The sequence below is a fragment of the Bufo bufo genome, chromosome 10, assembly GCF_905171765.1.
Source record: "Bufo bufo chromosome 10, aBufBuf1.1, whole genome shotgun sequence".
Taxonomy (NCBI): Eukaryota; Metazoa; Chordata; class Amphibia; order Anura; family Bufonidae; genus Bufo; species Bufo bufo.
In genome coordinates this window covers 51,592,997-51,612,129 of record NC_053398.1, presented here as the reverse complement: position 1 = coordinate 51,612,129, position 19,133 = coordinate 51,592,997, and the positions used below count along the sequence as shown (strand labels likewise).

General features: G+C 44.8%; 1 protein-coding gene across 1 annotated transcript in view; it reads right to left on the bottom strand.

The window, feature by feature from the left end:
• ATG2A (autophagy related 2A) overlaps positions 1-19,133 on the bottom strand; it is a 147,326-nt gene that overhangs the window by 66,493 nt on the left and 61,700 nt on the right. Inside the window, exons 23-26 of the mRNA XM_040410669.1 lie at positions 18,096-18,176; positions 9,430-9,536; positions 5,000-5,092; positions 2,626-2,696 (exon numbers count right to left, since the gene is read on the bottom strand). Coding sequence (XP_040266603.1) covers positions 2,626-2,696; positions 5,000-5,092; positions 9,430-9,536; positions 18,096-18,176 — 352 coding nt within the window. The remainder of the gene's footprint in view (positions 1-2,625; positions 2,697-4,999; positions 5,093-9,429; positions 9,537-18,095; positions 18,177-19,133) is intronic.

Here is a 19,133-nt window from a genome sequence, read left to right as displayed (position 1 = left end):
GTCTCTGAACAATAAGGGAGTTACTGCCCTCTAGTGGATATATGTCTGAAGGTCGACCTGTCAGCTCTCTTAAAATTACTTTTAGCAATTAAGTCTATTCCCTATGAAATAATAATAATAATAATAATGCTGGAGCACCTTTTCTTAGGAATCTGCATTCTGCCACTCTTCTGTTATTCCTCCTGGAAAATAATAAATGGATAACTGTGCGTTGCCATTCTCATTTACAATAAGCTGTGCCGTCAGCTCATGAAGGGACACAAGCTATTGAAAGGGGAATAATAACATCCAGTTGTCACTTACATTTTCAGGAAGAATAATAGAGGAATGACACAATGATGGGTTCTAAAACAAAAAAAGCGTCAGAATTGTTATTTCATTAGGCACACAAGGAGGGCCTACAGGTCAGCCTTTAAAGAGGACCTTTCACCGATTTTTACACTATGAACTAACTATACAGACATGGAGAGCGGCGCCCGGGGATCTCACTGCACTTACTATTATCCCTGGGCGCCGCTTCGTTCTCCCGCTATGCCCTCCGGTATCTCCGCTCACTAAGTTATAGTAGGCGGAGATTCCAGTCCCTAAGTTATGGTAGGCGGAGTCTGCCCTAGCGCTGGCCAATCGCAGCGCAGAGCTCACAGCCTGGGAGGTTATTTTCTCCCAGGCTGTGAGCTCTGCAATGCGATTGGCCAGCGCTACAGAAGAACAAGGGCAGACTCCGCCTACCATAACTTAGGGAACAGAGATACCGGAGGGCATAGCAGGAGAACGGAGCGGCGCCCGGGGATAATAGTAAGTGCAGTGAGATCCCTGGGCGCCGCTCTCCATGTCTGTATAGTTAGTTCATAGTGTAATAATCGGTGAAAGGTCCTCTTTAAGATTCTTCACTGTCTGATAATTGTCATGTATTCAGACGTCCTATTTTTGGTGTAACGGTGTGTTCACAAAGTGCTGCAGTTCTGGCTACGGCTTTAGCCTCATTCAATGGGGTTAATCTGCAGGCAGACACCCGTTACAGTTAACGGCGACTTATGCGCAGAACCCGCTCCAAGATGGAATATGTCTGAAAATCCTTGTGGATATAATCTGTGGCTGTATGGACGGCAGCATGGACGCCCACTGACAGCAATGGGAGGTGGTTTCCGCGAACAAAAGCCGCTGTGTAAACAAACGCTAATGTTCAAACAAATCTTGCAATTTCTATTTTCTGTTCTCAGACTGCAGTTTATATTCCTTCTAAAGAACCTTTTACATGGACAATGTGTCAGATGAACGGGGAAGAAAACTCGTTCCCAATAATCTAACAGTGTACGGCTACTTCACATTTGCATTGTTAATTCCGGTTTTGAGATCCGGCAGAGGATCTATACCGGAATTAAACGGATCAGTTTTGCTTTTGCACATCAGGATGCATTTTATCTGTTAGGATGCGGTTGTGTGAAATCAAAACAGAAAAAAATGGATCAGTCACTAAATACACTGGCTCCTAAAAAAACGGATCCGTCACCATTGACTTACATTGTTTTCAGTGCGGGATCCGTTTTTATGACCGGACACAAAACCGCAGCTTGCAAAGGTTTTGTGTCTGGTCACAAAACTGAATACTGACGGAACGGAAGACATCCTGAGAACCCTGAACGGATCTCTCTCCATTCAGAATGCATGAGGACCAAACGGAAACATCTTTTTCCGGTATTGAGATCCTCTGCTGGATCTCAATACCTACTGGAAAACAACAATGCAAGTGTGAAAGTAGCCTAAAAGGTGTCGTCAAATCATCATGAGTGTGTCGTTTTGTCAGTACAGAAAAATAACCAATGATCTTTTGTGCTGGAACAAAGATTTTCCATGGAGACAAGCGGCTGCTGATTCGTTCACTTGTCCTCACACAACATGTAAATGTCACCTCTGCAGATGATCTGACAGTGATCAGGGGCATCTGCTTCATTCCTGATCATTGGGGGTACACACTCTCTCTTCGGGGAGAAGGAGCATTAATCGGCATGAGAGACTTATAGGCCATACATGCTCCTCTGGAATTCTGGGAAGAAAAGGATGCAAATCAGCTCTTTAAAAGCTCTGCCTCTAATGCTACCAGATGTAAGGCAGCTATCCTGTAAGTCAATGTTAGACCCTTTAAATAGGCCTTGAGACATGACTCGGATATTAAATAATCCAGGATCCCATCCACAGACAGCTGTTTCAGAGTGATTGCCCCTCATCAGCGCAGAGCAGACAGTACTGGCTTAACTGGGTGGGAGTACCCCCAAATCCTGACTTCTCACCCAGTTAAGCCAGTACTCTCTGCTCTGCACTGATGAGGGGCAATCACCCCGTCTGTCTGCAGATGGGTTACTGGTTTATTTAATATCCGACTCATGTCTCAAGGCCTATTTAAAGGGTCGGACATTGACTTATAGCATAGCTGCCTTACATCTGCTAGAATTAGAGGCAGAGCTTGTTAAGAGCTCATTTGCATCCCTTAATTCCTGATCATCTGACATATAATCAGTCCATGTAAAAGGACCTTAAAAGTATATAAAAACTGCCCCCACTTCTTGCCATATACAATATGGATACCATCCATGTAATAATTAGATTACTGGGGAAATACTTCCATACCTTTCTTTAAATCTGTAACCTCAGCTTCACATTTATCTGACAGATAAAGAGCGGAATCATCTAAAATAAACCTACAAAAAAAAAAAAGAAGTGAGAACCGAATAACTGCAATTCTAAATGTAAGCATCTAGTCTGACATTGGGACATGGAGAAAAATGAAGGAGAATGATTTCAGCTGAGGGGGAGAGGATGCTCTGTAAAATAAATGCAAACAGCTCTGCACTGAAAATCTGTAGTGAAATGCAGTGAATGAGGTTTTAAAGGTCTCCGCTGGCACACATTGTAAGGCATTCTTCAGATCTTTTGACCTATATGTCGTGGATTACTCCCGATGTTTGCAATCAATTTTACCAACAGTGACGCAAAGATTGATATCCACAGAAAATCCATATGTAACACATGCAGATTTTGACAAAGATGCGCAGACATATTGGAGGTAGGAGTTTTCTTCCATGTCTGAACATACTCTTTAAAGGGGTTGTCTGGGTTCAGAGCTGAACCCGGACACAACCCAATCTGCACTCATTCACCATGAATGAGTGGAGCATCAGAGTTTTTCACGCTCCAATGCTTCTCCTTGCAAGGAAATTTTCTTGAGATCCGGTAACATACTGGGCTATCCATGGGTAAGCTCGGCAGAGGATTCCGCCTAGCAGTGAGCCCGGTGACGTCACTGGCACTAATGGGCAGCGCTAAAAAACGCCCATTAGAGCCGTTGACGTCACCGGGAATACTGCTAGGTGGAAGCCTCTGCCTAGCAATGTCCAAATGAAAACAAATAGCCCTTGCCCTGCGCAATTCATGTCAACGGGGCAGCAAAAGATACAGACAGCAACCAGTGTGCATCCAAAAGTCCATACCGCTGCTGTACCAAAAAATAGAACATGTCCTATTCTTAAGAATAGGAGATTTCTCTAGACAGGAAAAAAAGGAGCATGCACACAGCAGGGATTCGTGTTTTGTGGACCACAAAACAATTATGGCCATGTGCCTGAGGCCTAATTGCTTTTGTCTGGTATCTCGCTGCCTCCCCAGCTGTGAAAAAGTTAGATGACTTGAATTTCTCTCCTGCTAGAACGGTAGTAAAATAAAAAGGACATCCGGAATATAACTATTCATTTTACACTTTGGCCTCATTCACACTTCAGTGAATCACGGAAAAGTCCTGTCCGTCTTCTCCACGGACAGCATATGTACCCATTAATTTTAATGTGTTTGTTCACACATCAGTGGTCCTCTACTGACTGTGGGTCAGTGGAAAAATCATTAAGACATGACTTTGGTCCGTGATGTGGACCAAACACACCCATTGACGTCTATGGGTCTGTGAAAAACCAGACACAACACGGATGGCATCTGTGCTCTGTCAGGGGTTTTCCACAGACCAATGGTAAGAGATGCTCTGGAAATACATTTTCAGCTGAGCAGCGTCTGTGGAAAACAGATGGAGGGCAAAAAGACAAACACATAGACCAAAAACGGATTCTTCACGGACATCTTCACAGATGGATTTTCCACCGACACGGAAATGTGAACAATGCTTTGGGTTGTGTTCACACACGTCGGCTTGCCCGCCCAGTTGTTTTGTGCCTTCAGATGGCTACAACTAGATATTTTTGTGCACTTTCTGCGCTGGTAGAGCATTGATAGCAGAGAAAACCAGACAGAAATATGCTGCAAGTTGATTTTTTCCGTCTGGTACAGGGAGATATCCAGCCCTATAACTTGTGCCACAGATGCCAGAAACAATCCTACAGAAAACCACAGGATCATTCCTGGCATCAGTTTTATTTTGGATTTAATAACCCCAGGAGAACAGACGGCTGGATGTATGGGAGTCCAGCCTAAGTGGACATGCTGTCGAAAATGGAATCAACATAATAATACCTGTGCTAACAGACACAGAATAGGGTAACACATCGGGAGAAGTTATCATTAGCCAGTGTTTTACACCAGTCCATGGTATCTCCTGTGCTCCCTGAAGGATGTTCTTAAATTATCATGAAGTGCAGGCCGAGTCATAAATTAGGAGCATCCTCCAGCAGTTTGTGCGCCTAAACTGAAATCTAGGAGCTGACGTAGATCTCAGTCTTCTTTTACCCAAGAAAACTTGCATAAAAAGTAAGTAAATATTCTGGGCCCATTGGCCCCCGCCCTCGTCATGCCACCTTCTTGTGAAAGTGGTGAGGGCAGCGTAGAAACTCCACTTGCTCTGTATTAAAAAAGTCAGAAACACGAGGTTTGCCGCTATATTACGCCAGAAAACCTGATGGGCGGGAATGATAAATTTGCCCCAAATGTTGGGCTGCTTACGTGTACACATATATAACCCTGAAAAACCCTGTATTCAGATTGAGCTTCACACAGTTCTCACCTGAGGAGGAAAGTTGAGGTGTCCACCACTATATTGCTAGAGAGGGTAAATGTCTCTGCTGTAAGGAGGACTCTGACGGGGAGGTAGAGCGGTCTGACAAGAGAAGGAAGGGGAGAGTTAGAAATATTTCTTATTGTCCAGCTTTTTGTTCATCTGCTTACAATGAAGGGTATCCCACACACTTATTCAAGGCTCATTGGTTCCCCACTGTTAAAAATCAAACAAGTTCTCAAATTCCCACCATTCTGCTACAGCGAGCATCCTCTTCTTGCTGTGCAGTGAGACAGCACATATGCAGTGGCGGTGTCCTCCCTGCACAAGGCAGACGTGATGGGCAAAACTATCACCCACTGAACCACCAACGGTGACGTGCTTCAAATCCCACACAGAATCTTGTCTGCAGCTGGGAGAAGACGGGGGGGGGGGGCTTCAGGGAACTGGTTCCCAGATAGCATCAGTAGTCACCCGCTATCAACTACAGGACCACCCATTTTGCTGTCAGTGTAAATCAGATATAAAAGGAGATACAATGTGACAACAAACAGATGAAAAAGCGCAACACTAGTTATGAGAACAGGTTTTGACAAAAAAAGCCTAGTTATGGGATAACTCCTTTAATAACTAAAGCACGTGGCTGTAATATGGCACACACAGAAGTGCATGGGGTACTACTGTACCTCCAAATGCCTCCATCATATGCCTTATTGTAAAGAATATGTCCGACATACTGCACCCAATGACTACAACGGCATATGAAGCCTCTGTCTCGCTGTAGTATAAAGAGGCCTATGGGACTCCATGTGCCACCGCAAAGGCTCTACCATCTGCATGAGGCCTCATCCCTCCTGGTAATCATCTCATTTCCTTGACTATAGCAGCACCAATTATACAAATTTTTCCAGTGTTCACTCATCTGTAAAGCCCCAAATATCCCCAATTGGTACTTGTGTAGAACGTGAGCCCTCGCAGGCAGGGTCCTGTCTCCTTATGTACAAGTCTCTCAATTATTAAGCTCATATTTATTGTACTTACTGTCTCATGTTCTGAATTTTAAACCATACCACACCAAAACATAATACACAGCATATAATTGATCTAAGGCTACTTTCACACTTGCGTTAGGTGCGGATCCGTCTGGTATGTGCCCAGACGGATCCGCACCTATAATGCAAACGCTTAGATCCGTTCAGAACGGATCCGTTTGCATTACCATGAACAAAAAAAATAAATGCAAACGGATCCGTTTTGACTTTACATTGAAAGTCAATGGGAGACGGATCAGTTTGAAAATTGAGCCATATTGTGTCAACTTCAAACGGATCCGTCCCCATTGACTTACATTGTAAGTCTGGACGGATCCGTTTGCCTCCGCACGGCCAGGCGGACACCCGAACGCTGCAAGCTGCGTTCAGGTGTCCGCCTGCTGAGCGGAGAGGAGGACAAACGGAGCCAGACTGATGCATTCTGAGCGGATCCGCATCCATTCAGAATGCATTAGGGCTGGACGGATCCGTTTGGGGCCGCTTGTGAGAGCCTTCAAACGGAGCTCACGAGCGGAGCCCCGAACGCTAGTGTGAAAGTAGCCTAAGAAAATATTTTATTTATCACGTATTAGAAAATGACATACTTTCCATGGTGTGGTGTAGAATATTTTCTTTAGATAATGGATATATATATAAAAAAAAATGAACGCATGCATTGCTATAAAACATTTAAAAAAAAACGCCAAGCACCCACAGGTGGTCTGATAGCTGCACCACCAAAGTCAGGTCGTGAGGTTAGTAACTCCTTTAAATGCCTAAATTCAAGATGCTGCCGTCTATTATCAGGCAATGATCGCTCACTAGTCCCGATTCCGCATGTGGTTTAGACCGTGAAAGGCCAATATTGGATCACTCAACCCTTAGCCAGGCAGGAACCTCGGACCTAACCTCTCTACTATGTGGCCCTTAAATGATCCTCTCTAAGCCTCCTCTGACGCATTTCTACAAGTAAAAACAGGAATCAGCATCAGTATGTCAGGAATCGGTATGTCATTTTCAGAATGGCGCTGCCCAAGGAGTAGATAGGGTGTTTTCAACTAGGATATGCCACCAGTGTCAGATATGTGTGGGTCTCCAGAACGGAGCACCCAAAACGCTTTCATAAATCTCCCTGCCTGCGCTTGGTTCCATGAAGGATCTGCTGAATGTGGCTTTAGACTTGGAGAGAAGCCGCTGGCGAGTTATAACTACGGAGTGATCTTTACGGATGTTTTTGCAATATTGAGGCACAAACTCTACACCGGCTTATGGAAGCAACTCTCTTGTCCCACATTTCACAAGAGCCTGATGTATTGTGGTCCGAGGTTCTAACTTTGTAATATCCATTTGCATATTTGGATAATGTCCATTGCGTATTTGTAATGAATTGTATCTTGGAAGGAACATTACATTTCTGAGGATGTCAATTAGACACTGGAGGCTTTTCATGGACTATTGGGACAACTATTGACTTCTAACAACTATCTCTGTCTGCCAGCAGTTTTCCCATTCTCATCTATAGCTACATTCTGCAGACTTCAGAGTTCATAACTGCAGCTTTAACCTCTTCCCGACATCCTCTGTATATATGCGACACCCGTGGCTAATGTTTGCGATTAGATGATTCTAAAAGGCAAAAGCCCGGAAGTCTGCTCTTCCTGGTCAGGAATGCCCCCCCCGGGCTGAGATCAGGGAAGGCGTTCCATAGTAGTAATAGACCAGGGCCTGTATCTGCCGGTTTTAACGGCTCTTCCAGCTCCCTCCTCTTGCCTGCACTTGTGCTGTCGGCAGGATGCTTGCTTTTGATTGACAGTTTGGCTAGCAGATCGTGCACGCTCCCGCTGCTGGTAGTGTAGCAGCATGTGGAAAAACAAGAATAGTGCAGCAGGCTTTGGATCGTGACAACCAGCGTTGAAAAGTGTGGCTGTCACAATCTCTCATCCGTCCCTGCAGAGACCAAGAGTGAGCAGTCTCTAAACTAAACGCTGTTATTTCTATATTTTCATATAGAGATAACAGTAATTTAGAGACAAACTCACTGCGCCGATCAGTGAAGGATGGTGCGGCAGGCAGATCTATAACTCTTTCTATGGAACAGGTTCAGCGCATGCCCTGAAGCCTTCCATAGACATCTATTCAGCAGAGTAGAGGTGGCTGGGCAGAAAGTTCTGACGTGCGCGCTCCCAAGGTGCCGGCCATCCATAAAAAACAGCACAGCTACAAAAAACTGTGCAATCGCGGCCACCACTGCTGTATCGCTGTGGTGGCCGTAACTATAGGCTTAAACACAACAAAGATCAAAGTCCAGATATCTGAAAAAGGATCGAAGACTGAAAATTGAATATATTTAGTAAGTTATCATTTATGCTATTTGGAATTTAATTACACCTGATGGGAATACCCCTTTAAGCTTCAAGGCTTACTACTGGTATATTACAATTCAGGCCTGCAGATGCCAGCACTGAATTGTAATATACCAATCTTTATACAAATGGCAATCTAATGATTGAATGTTGGAGTCCTCCTCTGTGGCCAAAACCGGACTATCACACTTTGCTATCACATACAGTGAATAGCAAAAGAAATCAGAAACACAAAAATGAAAAATCGCCATGTCAGGAAGAGGTTAAAGGGTTGTCCCATCTTGGAGCTGACAATCCCTATAGTCCTAATATGTGCACCCTAAAGGGAATCGATCACCAATATTTCGCCTATATGACTAATGCTAAGGTGCTATTCTGCACTCAGACAGTATGTGCACTTCTGATGGCAAGAAAATGAAGTTTGTATTACTGTATATGCAAATGAGGCACAAAGTTCTCAGCAGGGCATTTCAAATCTTTCAAAGAGCCCAAGATGCCTCTTTAAAGAGCCCGGTGCACTCCTAACTCCATGCAATGTCGCTGATGCCCCCTTCCCTTCTGCCTGTGACGTTGGCTCTCCTCTGTGTCCACATCCTGCACAGGCGCATATTTGCAGTCTGGGCAGAAATACACATTAACATACCAAACGATGTCTGAGTGCACAACAGCACCTCAGCATTAGTTATATAGGCAAAATATTGGTGGCGGACTCCCTTTAACAAGAAAGCACCGCTCATATGTCCACGGCCACTCCACTGCTCCATTCACAGCTGCGTCCAGTCCCTGTAGGACCAGGAAGCGGCTTGGTCCCATTACCACTGCCGCCAATCACAGGCCTCAGTGCTCACATCAGCCTGAAAGATACATCACAGCAGTTAGGATGATAGGAGTTGTTGGCCCAAGAAGGCCTGAACAACCTCCTCAATATCTGAATTGAGTTTCTTCTGGCGTGTTACATGCTGGGGAGTGTACAGGCTGTGTCTCTGGATCAGTACACGATGAGTATTTACATATATATATATATACATATACAATATATTATTACCTGTAATCCACAGCACAGCTAAAGAGATGGGTGTGCAGTATAGTAATAACAGCTGGGGCACTGTAGCCCAAAATGGGATCATCGACTACATCCAGAAAATCTATGATCTGAGAACAGAGAGAAAAAGATAATTACAAAAGAAAAAGAAAAAAAAAAAACATTCCGCTATCGATAGTTTTAAAAACAAACAGTCTATTACCTATATTTAACATATATAACTAACAATAAAGTACTGTTGTGCACTATACCATTGTTAAAATCGTATCTTTATTAGGCCTCGTGCACACAACTATATCAGTTTTGCGAACCCGCAGATACTAGCCGTATGCATTTCACAATTTTCCACTAGAACTGAAACATGTCCGTGAAACATGTTTTTTGTGGACCCATAGAAATTAATGGGTCCACATGCCAGCCTCAGAAAATGCAGACACCATACACTGACCCATACGACGGTCATGTGCATGAGGCCTGACTTTCTTCGCCATTTCTGATCCCAGAAAATGAACTTTGTTGGAGACCCAAATTAGAAAAGCAAGTGCCCAACTGAGCATTCTTTCAAGGAGCCCAAGCCCGCCTCTTCACCTTAGTCGCCCCCCCTCCCTGCCTGCAAAGTCACTGATCCTCTTCCCCTTTGCCTGCGACTTTAACAAGCCACTGCATCCAAAGTTTGCGCACTGAAGACGTCAGTGGCCCATGAGCAGTATATGCTGCCGATGCCCACAGTATACACTGTGATACTCCGACATAGCGCCAGAGCATTTTGCGGCTCGGTGACATCGTAGACAGAGGAGAAGGGTATCACTGATATTGCAGGAAAATGGAAAGGACTAGGAGGTGCAAGGGGGAGGAACTGGGACTGAGAGAAATGGCGGGCTTGGGCTCTTTGAAAGAATGAAAATGCCCAGCTTGGCACTTGGTTTTCCTCTCATTTGCATATCCAACGAAGTATCTTTTCCAGGAATTGGAAACCGTGATAAAAGTAACAAGGGTAATGTTTTAGCAATGTTTTGGTGCACAACAGTACTTTAGTATTAGTTATGTATGCTAAGTATAGCCAATAGACTCTGTTTATGTGGATCTGTTGCTGTCCTACATGAAGTCAGCTTACTGTAGTCACAGGTTCATATTAATAATAGCCAAAATAGCACAAATATGTGCCCCCTGAGACAGCAATTGGCAAGCTGCTATGTATATACAGCAACTTATCAGTCGCTGACGGAAAGGTAGGGGAGCTGTGCTCATGAATACACATTTTTGTGTCATTTTGGCTTCTAGTACACACTAAAAGTTTTCATATGTTGCCTTTAAATAAGGCAGTATAACTAAGGACAATATAAATAATGCCTCGTTTCCACTGAGCGGATCGGTTCGGGTCGGTACGGTTCGCTATTTTGGGTGTTTCCACTATGAAAGCGATCCATACAAGCGAACCGTACCGCACCATTCAGGGTCCTGCTTCAGATGTAGGGCCATAGAAAAATGGAACGGTTCGGTTAGGGCGGAGCTACTTGCATCACACAATACATTCTCCTGATTGGCGGCCTGAATAACGTCAAACGTAAGCGCAACATAAAACACGAGCTGCTGGATGACCTCCATCTTTGTTGTTTGTAGCGTCGCGTTTGTTGTCGCACTAGTGTGACGTCACGCTACGCATTTTTTTCTAAACCACATATGGACCCGGCGGCCCGAGTTGCAGTGGAAACGCTTACCTAAATAGACCGGACCATTAAAAATCTTCCAAACTGGGGGGCGTGGCCTAAGAGCGCATGGAGTAAGTCGCACCGCTCACAGCTCCTGCCAGCATCCTGCTTAATCGAGTGGTAGCACTCCCTGATTTACCGATTTAACCTTACCTGGTGGTAGTGAAGTGACCGGAGGGTGCGGTGGTGTCTTGGTGAGCTCCGACATGCCGAGGAAATCCAGCAAAGGGCCGCGGTCCGACAGGCCAGAGGTGAGCCAGCATGGCGCCGATGAAGAAGAGGGGCCGGCCTTACAGCAAAAGTTGAGCCAGAGTGCGGCTGCAAAACTGAGCAAGTTTGCTCGTACTGATAGCGGTGTGGGCGATTGGGCTGAGGGAAAGGAGACGGACGCACATACCTCCTCTGAACAGGAGGATGGATCCCTTGATGGTGAGGCCCTGGATGCGGTGAATTGGCCGCCATTGACCCCTGCACATCCAGCTAAAAGCACAGTAGGCCCCAAGGCTGTGGCCAATGAAGAGCCCACACTGAAAGATATTATGACCGCTGTGGCCAGCTGCAATAGCACCCTGAAAGTGCTCACAGTACAAGTCGGCAGCCTGAGGTCAGACGTGTCTATAATTAGGCACGACCTGCACAAGATCTCTGAGCGCACCTCTGAATTGGAGAAGAGGGTGTCCACCATAGAAGATGGTATTCAGCCTTTGCAAATGGCGGCAAAAACAACTGCTAAGGACATAGCTGCTCTATATGCCAAAACAGATGCTCTGGAGAACAGGTCCAGAAGGAATAATCTGCGGATTGTGGGAATGCCAGAAAAGACGGAGGTTGCATCAGCTATTTCATGAGAAAGGTTTTTCCTCCCTATATGCGGTGGAGCGGGCGCACAGAGTCCCCATGCGGCCGCTTCCGCCAGGCAGACCTCCCCGTCCTATACTGGCGAAGATCCTGCATTTTAAAGACCGGGACACTATCCTGCAGCAATCAAGGGACAATGAGGAGATGGTCCTGAATGGGGTTAAAGTCTCCATATTCCCGGATTATTCCAATGAAGTGCAGCGGAGGAGAAGCAGATTTATGGATATAAAGAAAAGGCTGAGAGCTCTACAAGTCCAGTACGCTATGCTGTTTCCTGCTAAACTGCGTGTGGTGGCATTGGGATCCACCAGATTTTTTGAAGATCCTGAGGAGGCGGCGCAGTGGCTGGACGTCCACGAGCGACAATTGAGAAGTGGGGCCCTGGACACTTGAAGGAGACAAGATATGGTTTATTATATTCTCTTTATATATGCATTTGCACTCTAGGGTTGCTTTAAATGTTGCACCAGTTAAAGAGTGTACTATGTAATGCTACCACAAGGTAGTTCCTGAGGAGGGAGTAGGTGGTAGATTAGGGAGGAAAATGTATTTATCAGATGTGGGGAGGATTCTCTACCTGAGGAAATGTGTTATAATCTGTTATGATTATTCTAGGTTGGGGGGCAGGGTGCTCTCGGATTGCCCGGTTCTAATGTGTGAGGTTGATATTAAGGGGACGGCGATCCCCTGTTATAGTAATCTGATTATGAGAGGGAGGGAGGGGGGTGGGGGGGCAGGGAGAAAGTTGGGGGGAAGGGATAAGGTCTTGAACTATGAGCAAATGTTGTCTGAATGGGTTGTGAGATTCAAGTATGGTCTGAAGTTCTATCATGTCACAGGTGATTAGAGTTTTAAGCTGGAATGTGAGAGGGATGGCAGATGCACGGAAGAGACAGTGTATTTTTCAATACTTGGGGCGGTTTCAGCCGGCTATATGTTGTCTTCAGGAAACGCATCTGATTGGAGATAATTTACACTGGATGAGTAAAAATTGGGTGATCCATGCGTTACATTCAACTCATTCTTCTCACTCTAGAGGTGTAAGTATGGTTGTGCATAGTAGTATTAGGTATGAACATGTGCAGGAATGTGTGGACGCTGACGGTAGGTATGTGTGTGTGGTGTGTAAGGTGGATGGAATACAGGTGGTGCTGGTGTCTGTGTACGTGCCTCCGCCGTTTGCTTCCCCATTGATAAGAGAGATCATGGACTTTGTGGCGGACTTCCCTGGGTTACCGTGGCTACTGGTTGGGGACTTTAATTGTACGCTGAATGATTCCTTGGATAGATGCCGGGTGGAAGGGTCAGGGGGTTCACCAGGAAGTGTGGCTCTTAGAAATATTATGCGTGAAATTGGTATACATGATGTATGGAGATTGCGTAACCCTGATAAGCGTGAATTCTCGTGTAGATCAGCCACGCATCACTCATTATCGCGTATTGATTTGGCCCTTGTTAATGATATAATGCTGCCACTGGTTAGGAATGTTGTCTATCATCCTCGGTCGTTGTCTGACCATTCTCTGGTGCAGATTGACTTGTGCCTGGGGGTGCTCAGACAAGGACCGAGGCTGTGGAAGTGTAACTCACATTGGCTGAATGTGTTGGGTGACTTATCTGGGATCTTTGCGGAGATTAAGGAATTCTTTGCTATCAATACAGGGACGGCTTCGGTACCGGGTGTCTGGGACGCCATGAAAGCATTCCTGAGGGGAGTCTTGATGAAAGAAATTAGCAAGCATAAATCCAGATCTAGGGAGGCGGATGTTAAGGCGCATGTACTGGTGGCTGAGGCTGAGAGAGAGTTTAGTAGATCCCCCACCATGATTAGTAGTGAGGCGCTGGCGGTAGCTCAGGAGCAGCTGAGGTGTCATTTAGTGCAGGCCGCAGAAAGAAAGAGAAGTTTTTATCGTCAGAGATCCTTTGAAGAAGGTGAGAAGGTGGGTCATCTGTTGTCGGTGGTTTCCCAGGCTCAGAGAGGCTCCTCTTGTATTCAGGAGCTGAGAGATGGCATGGGGAACGGTAGTCAGGACACAAAAGGTATACTAGATATTCTAAAAAGTTTCTATGTGTCTCTTTACGCTTCTACTGTCTCTAGCTCTGAGGAGGCTCTGAATGATTTCCTAGTGGAGGCACAGTTATCGGTGCTGTCAGAGGAGGATAGAGAAAGGCTGGAGGAGCCGATTACACTTGAGGAACTGGAAGCTGCGCTTGGGGATATGGCAAATGGTAAGGCGCCTGGAGCTGATGGCCTCCCAGTAGAGGTGTATAAAAAGCTGCAGGGGATACTTCTTCCTGAACTACTTAAGGTGCTTGAGCACTCATTGGAGGCAGGTTCGCTACCACATTCGATGCAGGAGGCTATAATTGTGGTTATACCTAAACCTGGGAAGGATCCTAAAATACCGGATTCCTACAGACCAATTTCGCTTCTCACGGCTGATGTTAAGCTCCTGGCGAAGGTGTTGGCGAACAGGCTGTCCAAAGTGATTCTGACCATAGTGCATCCGGACCAGACGGGTTTTATGCCAGGAAAATCGACGGCTATTAACCTCCGTAGGCTGTATGCTAGTTTGTGTATCCCGGCGGATAATTGTGGTGATAGGGCCTTGCTTGCTCTCGACGCCGCCAAGGCGTTTGATAGTGTGGAGTGGAGCTACTTGTGGGGGGTCCTGAAAATCATGGGCTTTGGAGCGCGGTTTATTCAGGGAGTGAAGGTACTATATTCTAGTCCCAAGGCGAGAATCAGAGCTAATGGAGGGTTGTCAGACTGTTTTGCCTTGGCCAGGGGCACCAGACAGGGGTGCCCGTTGTTGCCCTTGCTGTTTGCTCTTGCAATAGAGCCGCTTGCAGCCCATATCCGCCTAACAGCAAATATTGAGGGATTTAGATACGGTGGACTGCATAATAAAGTGGCTATGTACGCAGATGACACTCTGCTGTTCTTGGGCGATACTGGGGCATCCCTGGATGCGGCCATGGCATTGATTGACAGGTTTGGTGGCTTTTCTGGGCTTCAGATAAATTGGCAAAAATCCTCCTTAATGCCGGTCGATGGGCAAGCCTTGTCAGGTAGACCAGTTGATAGTTTGATTCCCTGGGTGGACAAATTTAAATACTTGGGACTGTATATAACGCCTAGACTCTCTGAGTTTGAAGACCTTAATCTGACTCCGTTGCTAGCTAATTTCAGACTTAAAGTGAGGTCATGGTGTAGGCTCTTTCTTTCGGTGGTGGGTAGAGTGAATCTTTTAAAAATGGTTATGATGCCCCAGCTGCTCTATGTTTTGAACAACGCTCCCGTATGGATCCCGCTGGATAGATTTAAGAAAATACATTCTATATTTAGAGATCTTATTTGGAAGTTTGGTCTGGCTAGGATTAAACTGGAGACATTGCAATACCCTAAGTCTGAAGGTGGCCTGGCTGTTCCTAACGCTTGGATCTACTTTTTAGCCTCCCAATGTCAGCATTTCAAGGGATGGATTAGCTTCCAATTGCCAGATATGACGGGACAGATATTGCAACATTGGTTGGGCAGTCGTGACCTCATGGGTATTCTCTAGGGATCAGGAATGCATGCCGGAAGGGAGAAACTTCCCCTTATTGAACTTATGAAAAAAGTTTGGGCAAAGGTGAAACAACTGAGAGGTGTAGGTGGAGTCTCTGAGCTTTCCCCTATTAGAAATAATCACCTATTGCCTGAATTCTTGGCCTTATCTGGACTTCGAAATTGGGAAACTCATGGAGTGATGAGGATTGGCCAATTAACTGAGGGCAAGATATTTAAGTCATTCCAGAATCTGCAGCAGGAATTTAATCTCCCTAGGGGGTGGTTTTATAGATATCTTCAATTGAGGCATGCCTTTGAGGTCACGCTGCGGAAAGGATGTGTGATAGCCCAAATAGAGGTGGTTCATAAGCTGGTTCTCCCGATAGGGGGGGGGGGGGAAAGAGGGCTGATATCACAGGTATACGCTCTTCTACTTGATAAATTCTTAGAGGGATTTCTGCTCTCAAGAATGAAGAAATGGGAGGCTGACTTGGTGGATATATCTAAGGATAAGTGGGAGGATATACTGGAAGGAGTCCCCAAGGTATCCCTGAGTGAACAAGGCAAATTGTCCCAACTATTTATCATACATAGAGTATACAAAAAGCCAGTGTTCCTCAAAAAGGTTGGAGTAAGAATGGATGACAAGTGTCCAAAGTGTATGGAAGATGGTGCGGATTTGTTACATATGCTTTGGTCTTGTACAGTAATAGGTCATTTCTGGGAAGAAGTAAGGAATATGATAAATAGTAAAATGGCGTTGACAATTCAAAATGATCCTAAGGTGTGTGTATTGGGGTACGTATCCGAGATTGGAGGGACTGAATCGGTTAAGGTTGCAGTGGGGAGGTTGTTATATGTGGCCAGGAAGCTGGTGGCCATCAGGTGGATCCAGGGAAGTCCGCCTACACTGGGTGAGTTTGAGCGAAAGGTGCATGACATGCTGATATTGGAAAAAGGGGTGTAAGTGAAGAGAGGGTGTCCTCAGAAGTTTGAAAAATTATGGATTGATTGGTTATCTCATACTCACGTGGTTATATAGGCTCAGTAAGTTCAGGATTAGTTTACTGGGAAGGGAAAGGGGGGGGAAACGGGAGGGGGTCAGAGACTGTTAGGACATATTTAATTTATGGTCTTAATATTTGCTTATTCATGTATTCATGCTTTGTACAGATCCATGATGTTGATATGTGATGGTTTACACCGGATATTGCTGTACATTGTTTTCACAATGGTGGATAATGAAAGAAAAAGACAATGCAATGTTTTGTAATACCCTGCATTTATTTGTTCAATAAAAACGATTTGATTTAAAAAAAAAAATCTTCCAAACTGTGCCGACCCGAACCGATCCTCTCAATGGAAACGAGGCATAAGTGACTGATTCTCTTAGCACAATGCTAGGTCACTTTCTTTAATTGACCCAGTCAATCTGCCAACATCTTGTATTGAAAAGCTCCAGCTGATAATGATGAGTCATGAATATTCATGAGCTCCTGACTCTCCCCGCCCACCTGCTGCTGAATGACAGTTTGTTTCCATATGAATCAGCAGCAGGTGGGCAGGGGAGTGGCTATGGCTGTTAATTAAATATACGCTGGACTCAATGACATCACGCTGGACTCCAATCAGCTCATTAGCATGGGGCATCTTTGTGTGTATATTATGAGGTAACCATCTGTCACACCAGTAAGTGAATACATCTAAGGCACTTTTTTGTAGTTCATGATTGTATATAATTAATTAGATTATAATCAAATATCCACATGACAGGTTCCCTTTAAGCTATTATATATCCCCTTTTAGTAAGATCTTGTAGGTGAGACACTGGCCTACCTCTCCTGTATTGAATGGTACCATTACACCAGGTATATACATTTGGAAAAGGACATACAAGAACCATTATCTTAAGGTGGAGAGACGAACAGCAGATTGCCGGAGAGAAGCATTTCTTTCCAACAGTCGGCTGCTCGTTCAGTGGAGGTGAAGCACTGTATTTACATACAGCAATCACCTCCATAGTATGAGGACGAGTTGTCGCTATTGAGATCGCTCGTCCTCATATATCTGCATTGTTTCTGGGCAGCAGATCGCTGTTTAGACAGCACAATCAGCCGCCCAGAAATGATAATTTATGTGCCTGCACTAACAACACAATCACCCGATGAACGAGCGTTTTGGTGATTGGCTGCTTATTTAGACGAGCAGATTGTCGTGAACAAGTGTTTGCAGGAACCCCTGTTCCCGACAATCTGCCCTTATAAATCCACCTTTATGTGCGCTGGAATAGCACTTTAAAAAGGAATAAGTCGCCTAGCCTCTGACAACACTAAGTGAAATTTCACATGTCATCCATAGTCTAGAACAATTTATCTGTGCATCAATGCCAATCTTCACACAGCAAAGCAATGGTTCTAATCTGATAAATGTATTTGTATATATAGCTGAATTATAAACCACAAAAACAATAAGTGATGATAAAAACCGTTACCCAGTTATCCCTGCCCCAAAAATAAGGGTGTCTTTATACAGAATAATGAATAACTCACTTGACTGTGCCAGCTTTGATTTGGAAGTGCCATGTGGTGACGTAAAGTAGCGCCATCTAGTCGCAGAGCCACCAGGAATTCCTAGAGAAAAATATGTAGAGTTTATCACAGAACAAGGTAGATGACAAAATCCTTACAGATTGCTTTAAAATAGTTACACAATAAATGTTGTCATCTATCTTTGGTTTTGTCCTGACAACCTCAGCGGAAAATGCAGGTCTCTCCCTCACTATTGGGAGCATTATGTACCATTAGGGCAGTATTGCAGATTATCGGACAGATTTTATGACCAATCATTGGTCAGATGGCCTATTACACACACACTTTGTTATACACACCAACAACTCATTTTCACATTGCTGCTTCTAGAAAATCTGCATATACATAAAAAAAGGAAGAGCCCTTAGGCAGCTTTCACACGGTGAGGCCCGATGCACACAGTCGTATCATGGACCCACAAAATATGACTGCAGTCCGTGTGCTGAAACAATGTAGCAAAAAGACCGGCACTTCGCAGAGTTGCAATCAGGAATTCGATTTATTGGTCACATATTATAATTCCATAGTGACGCGTTTCAGCACCAATGTGCTTTGTTTAGGGGTACATTTAAATGTGATAGTAGATTTGTTATTTACATTCTCAAGTGTCCATGTGGATTATTATATGTGGGGGAAACCTCCATGAGAATGAAGGACAGGCTGAGTAAACACAAATCTACAGAATTAACAGAAAAGGAAATTTATTGCTTCCAATACCCCTTCATTTCCATGAAAAAAAGCATAATATTGCACAGTTACGGTATCAAATCATTGAGGGAGTGTCGCTACCCCGTCGAGGGGGGCGAAAGAAATAAAATGTTACTAAAGAGAGAGGCCAACTGGATCCATCGTTTACAAACGATGGAGCCCAGGGGCCTCAATCGTGAATATAATGTATCTTGCTTCCTATGAAGTATCCTGCCCATATAGTTTATAAATGTATTTTCCTTTTTTCTAGCGGGATTGATTACTAAACGTATTGGATTACACCTTATTACA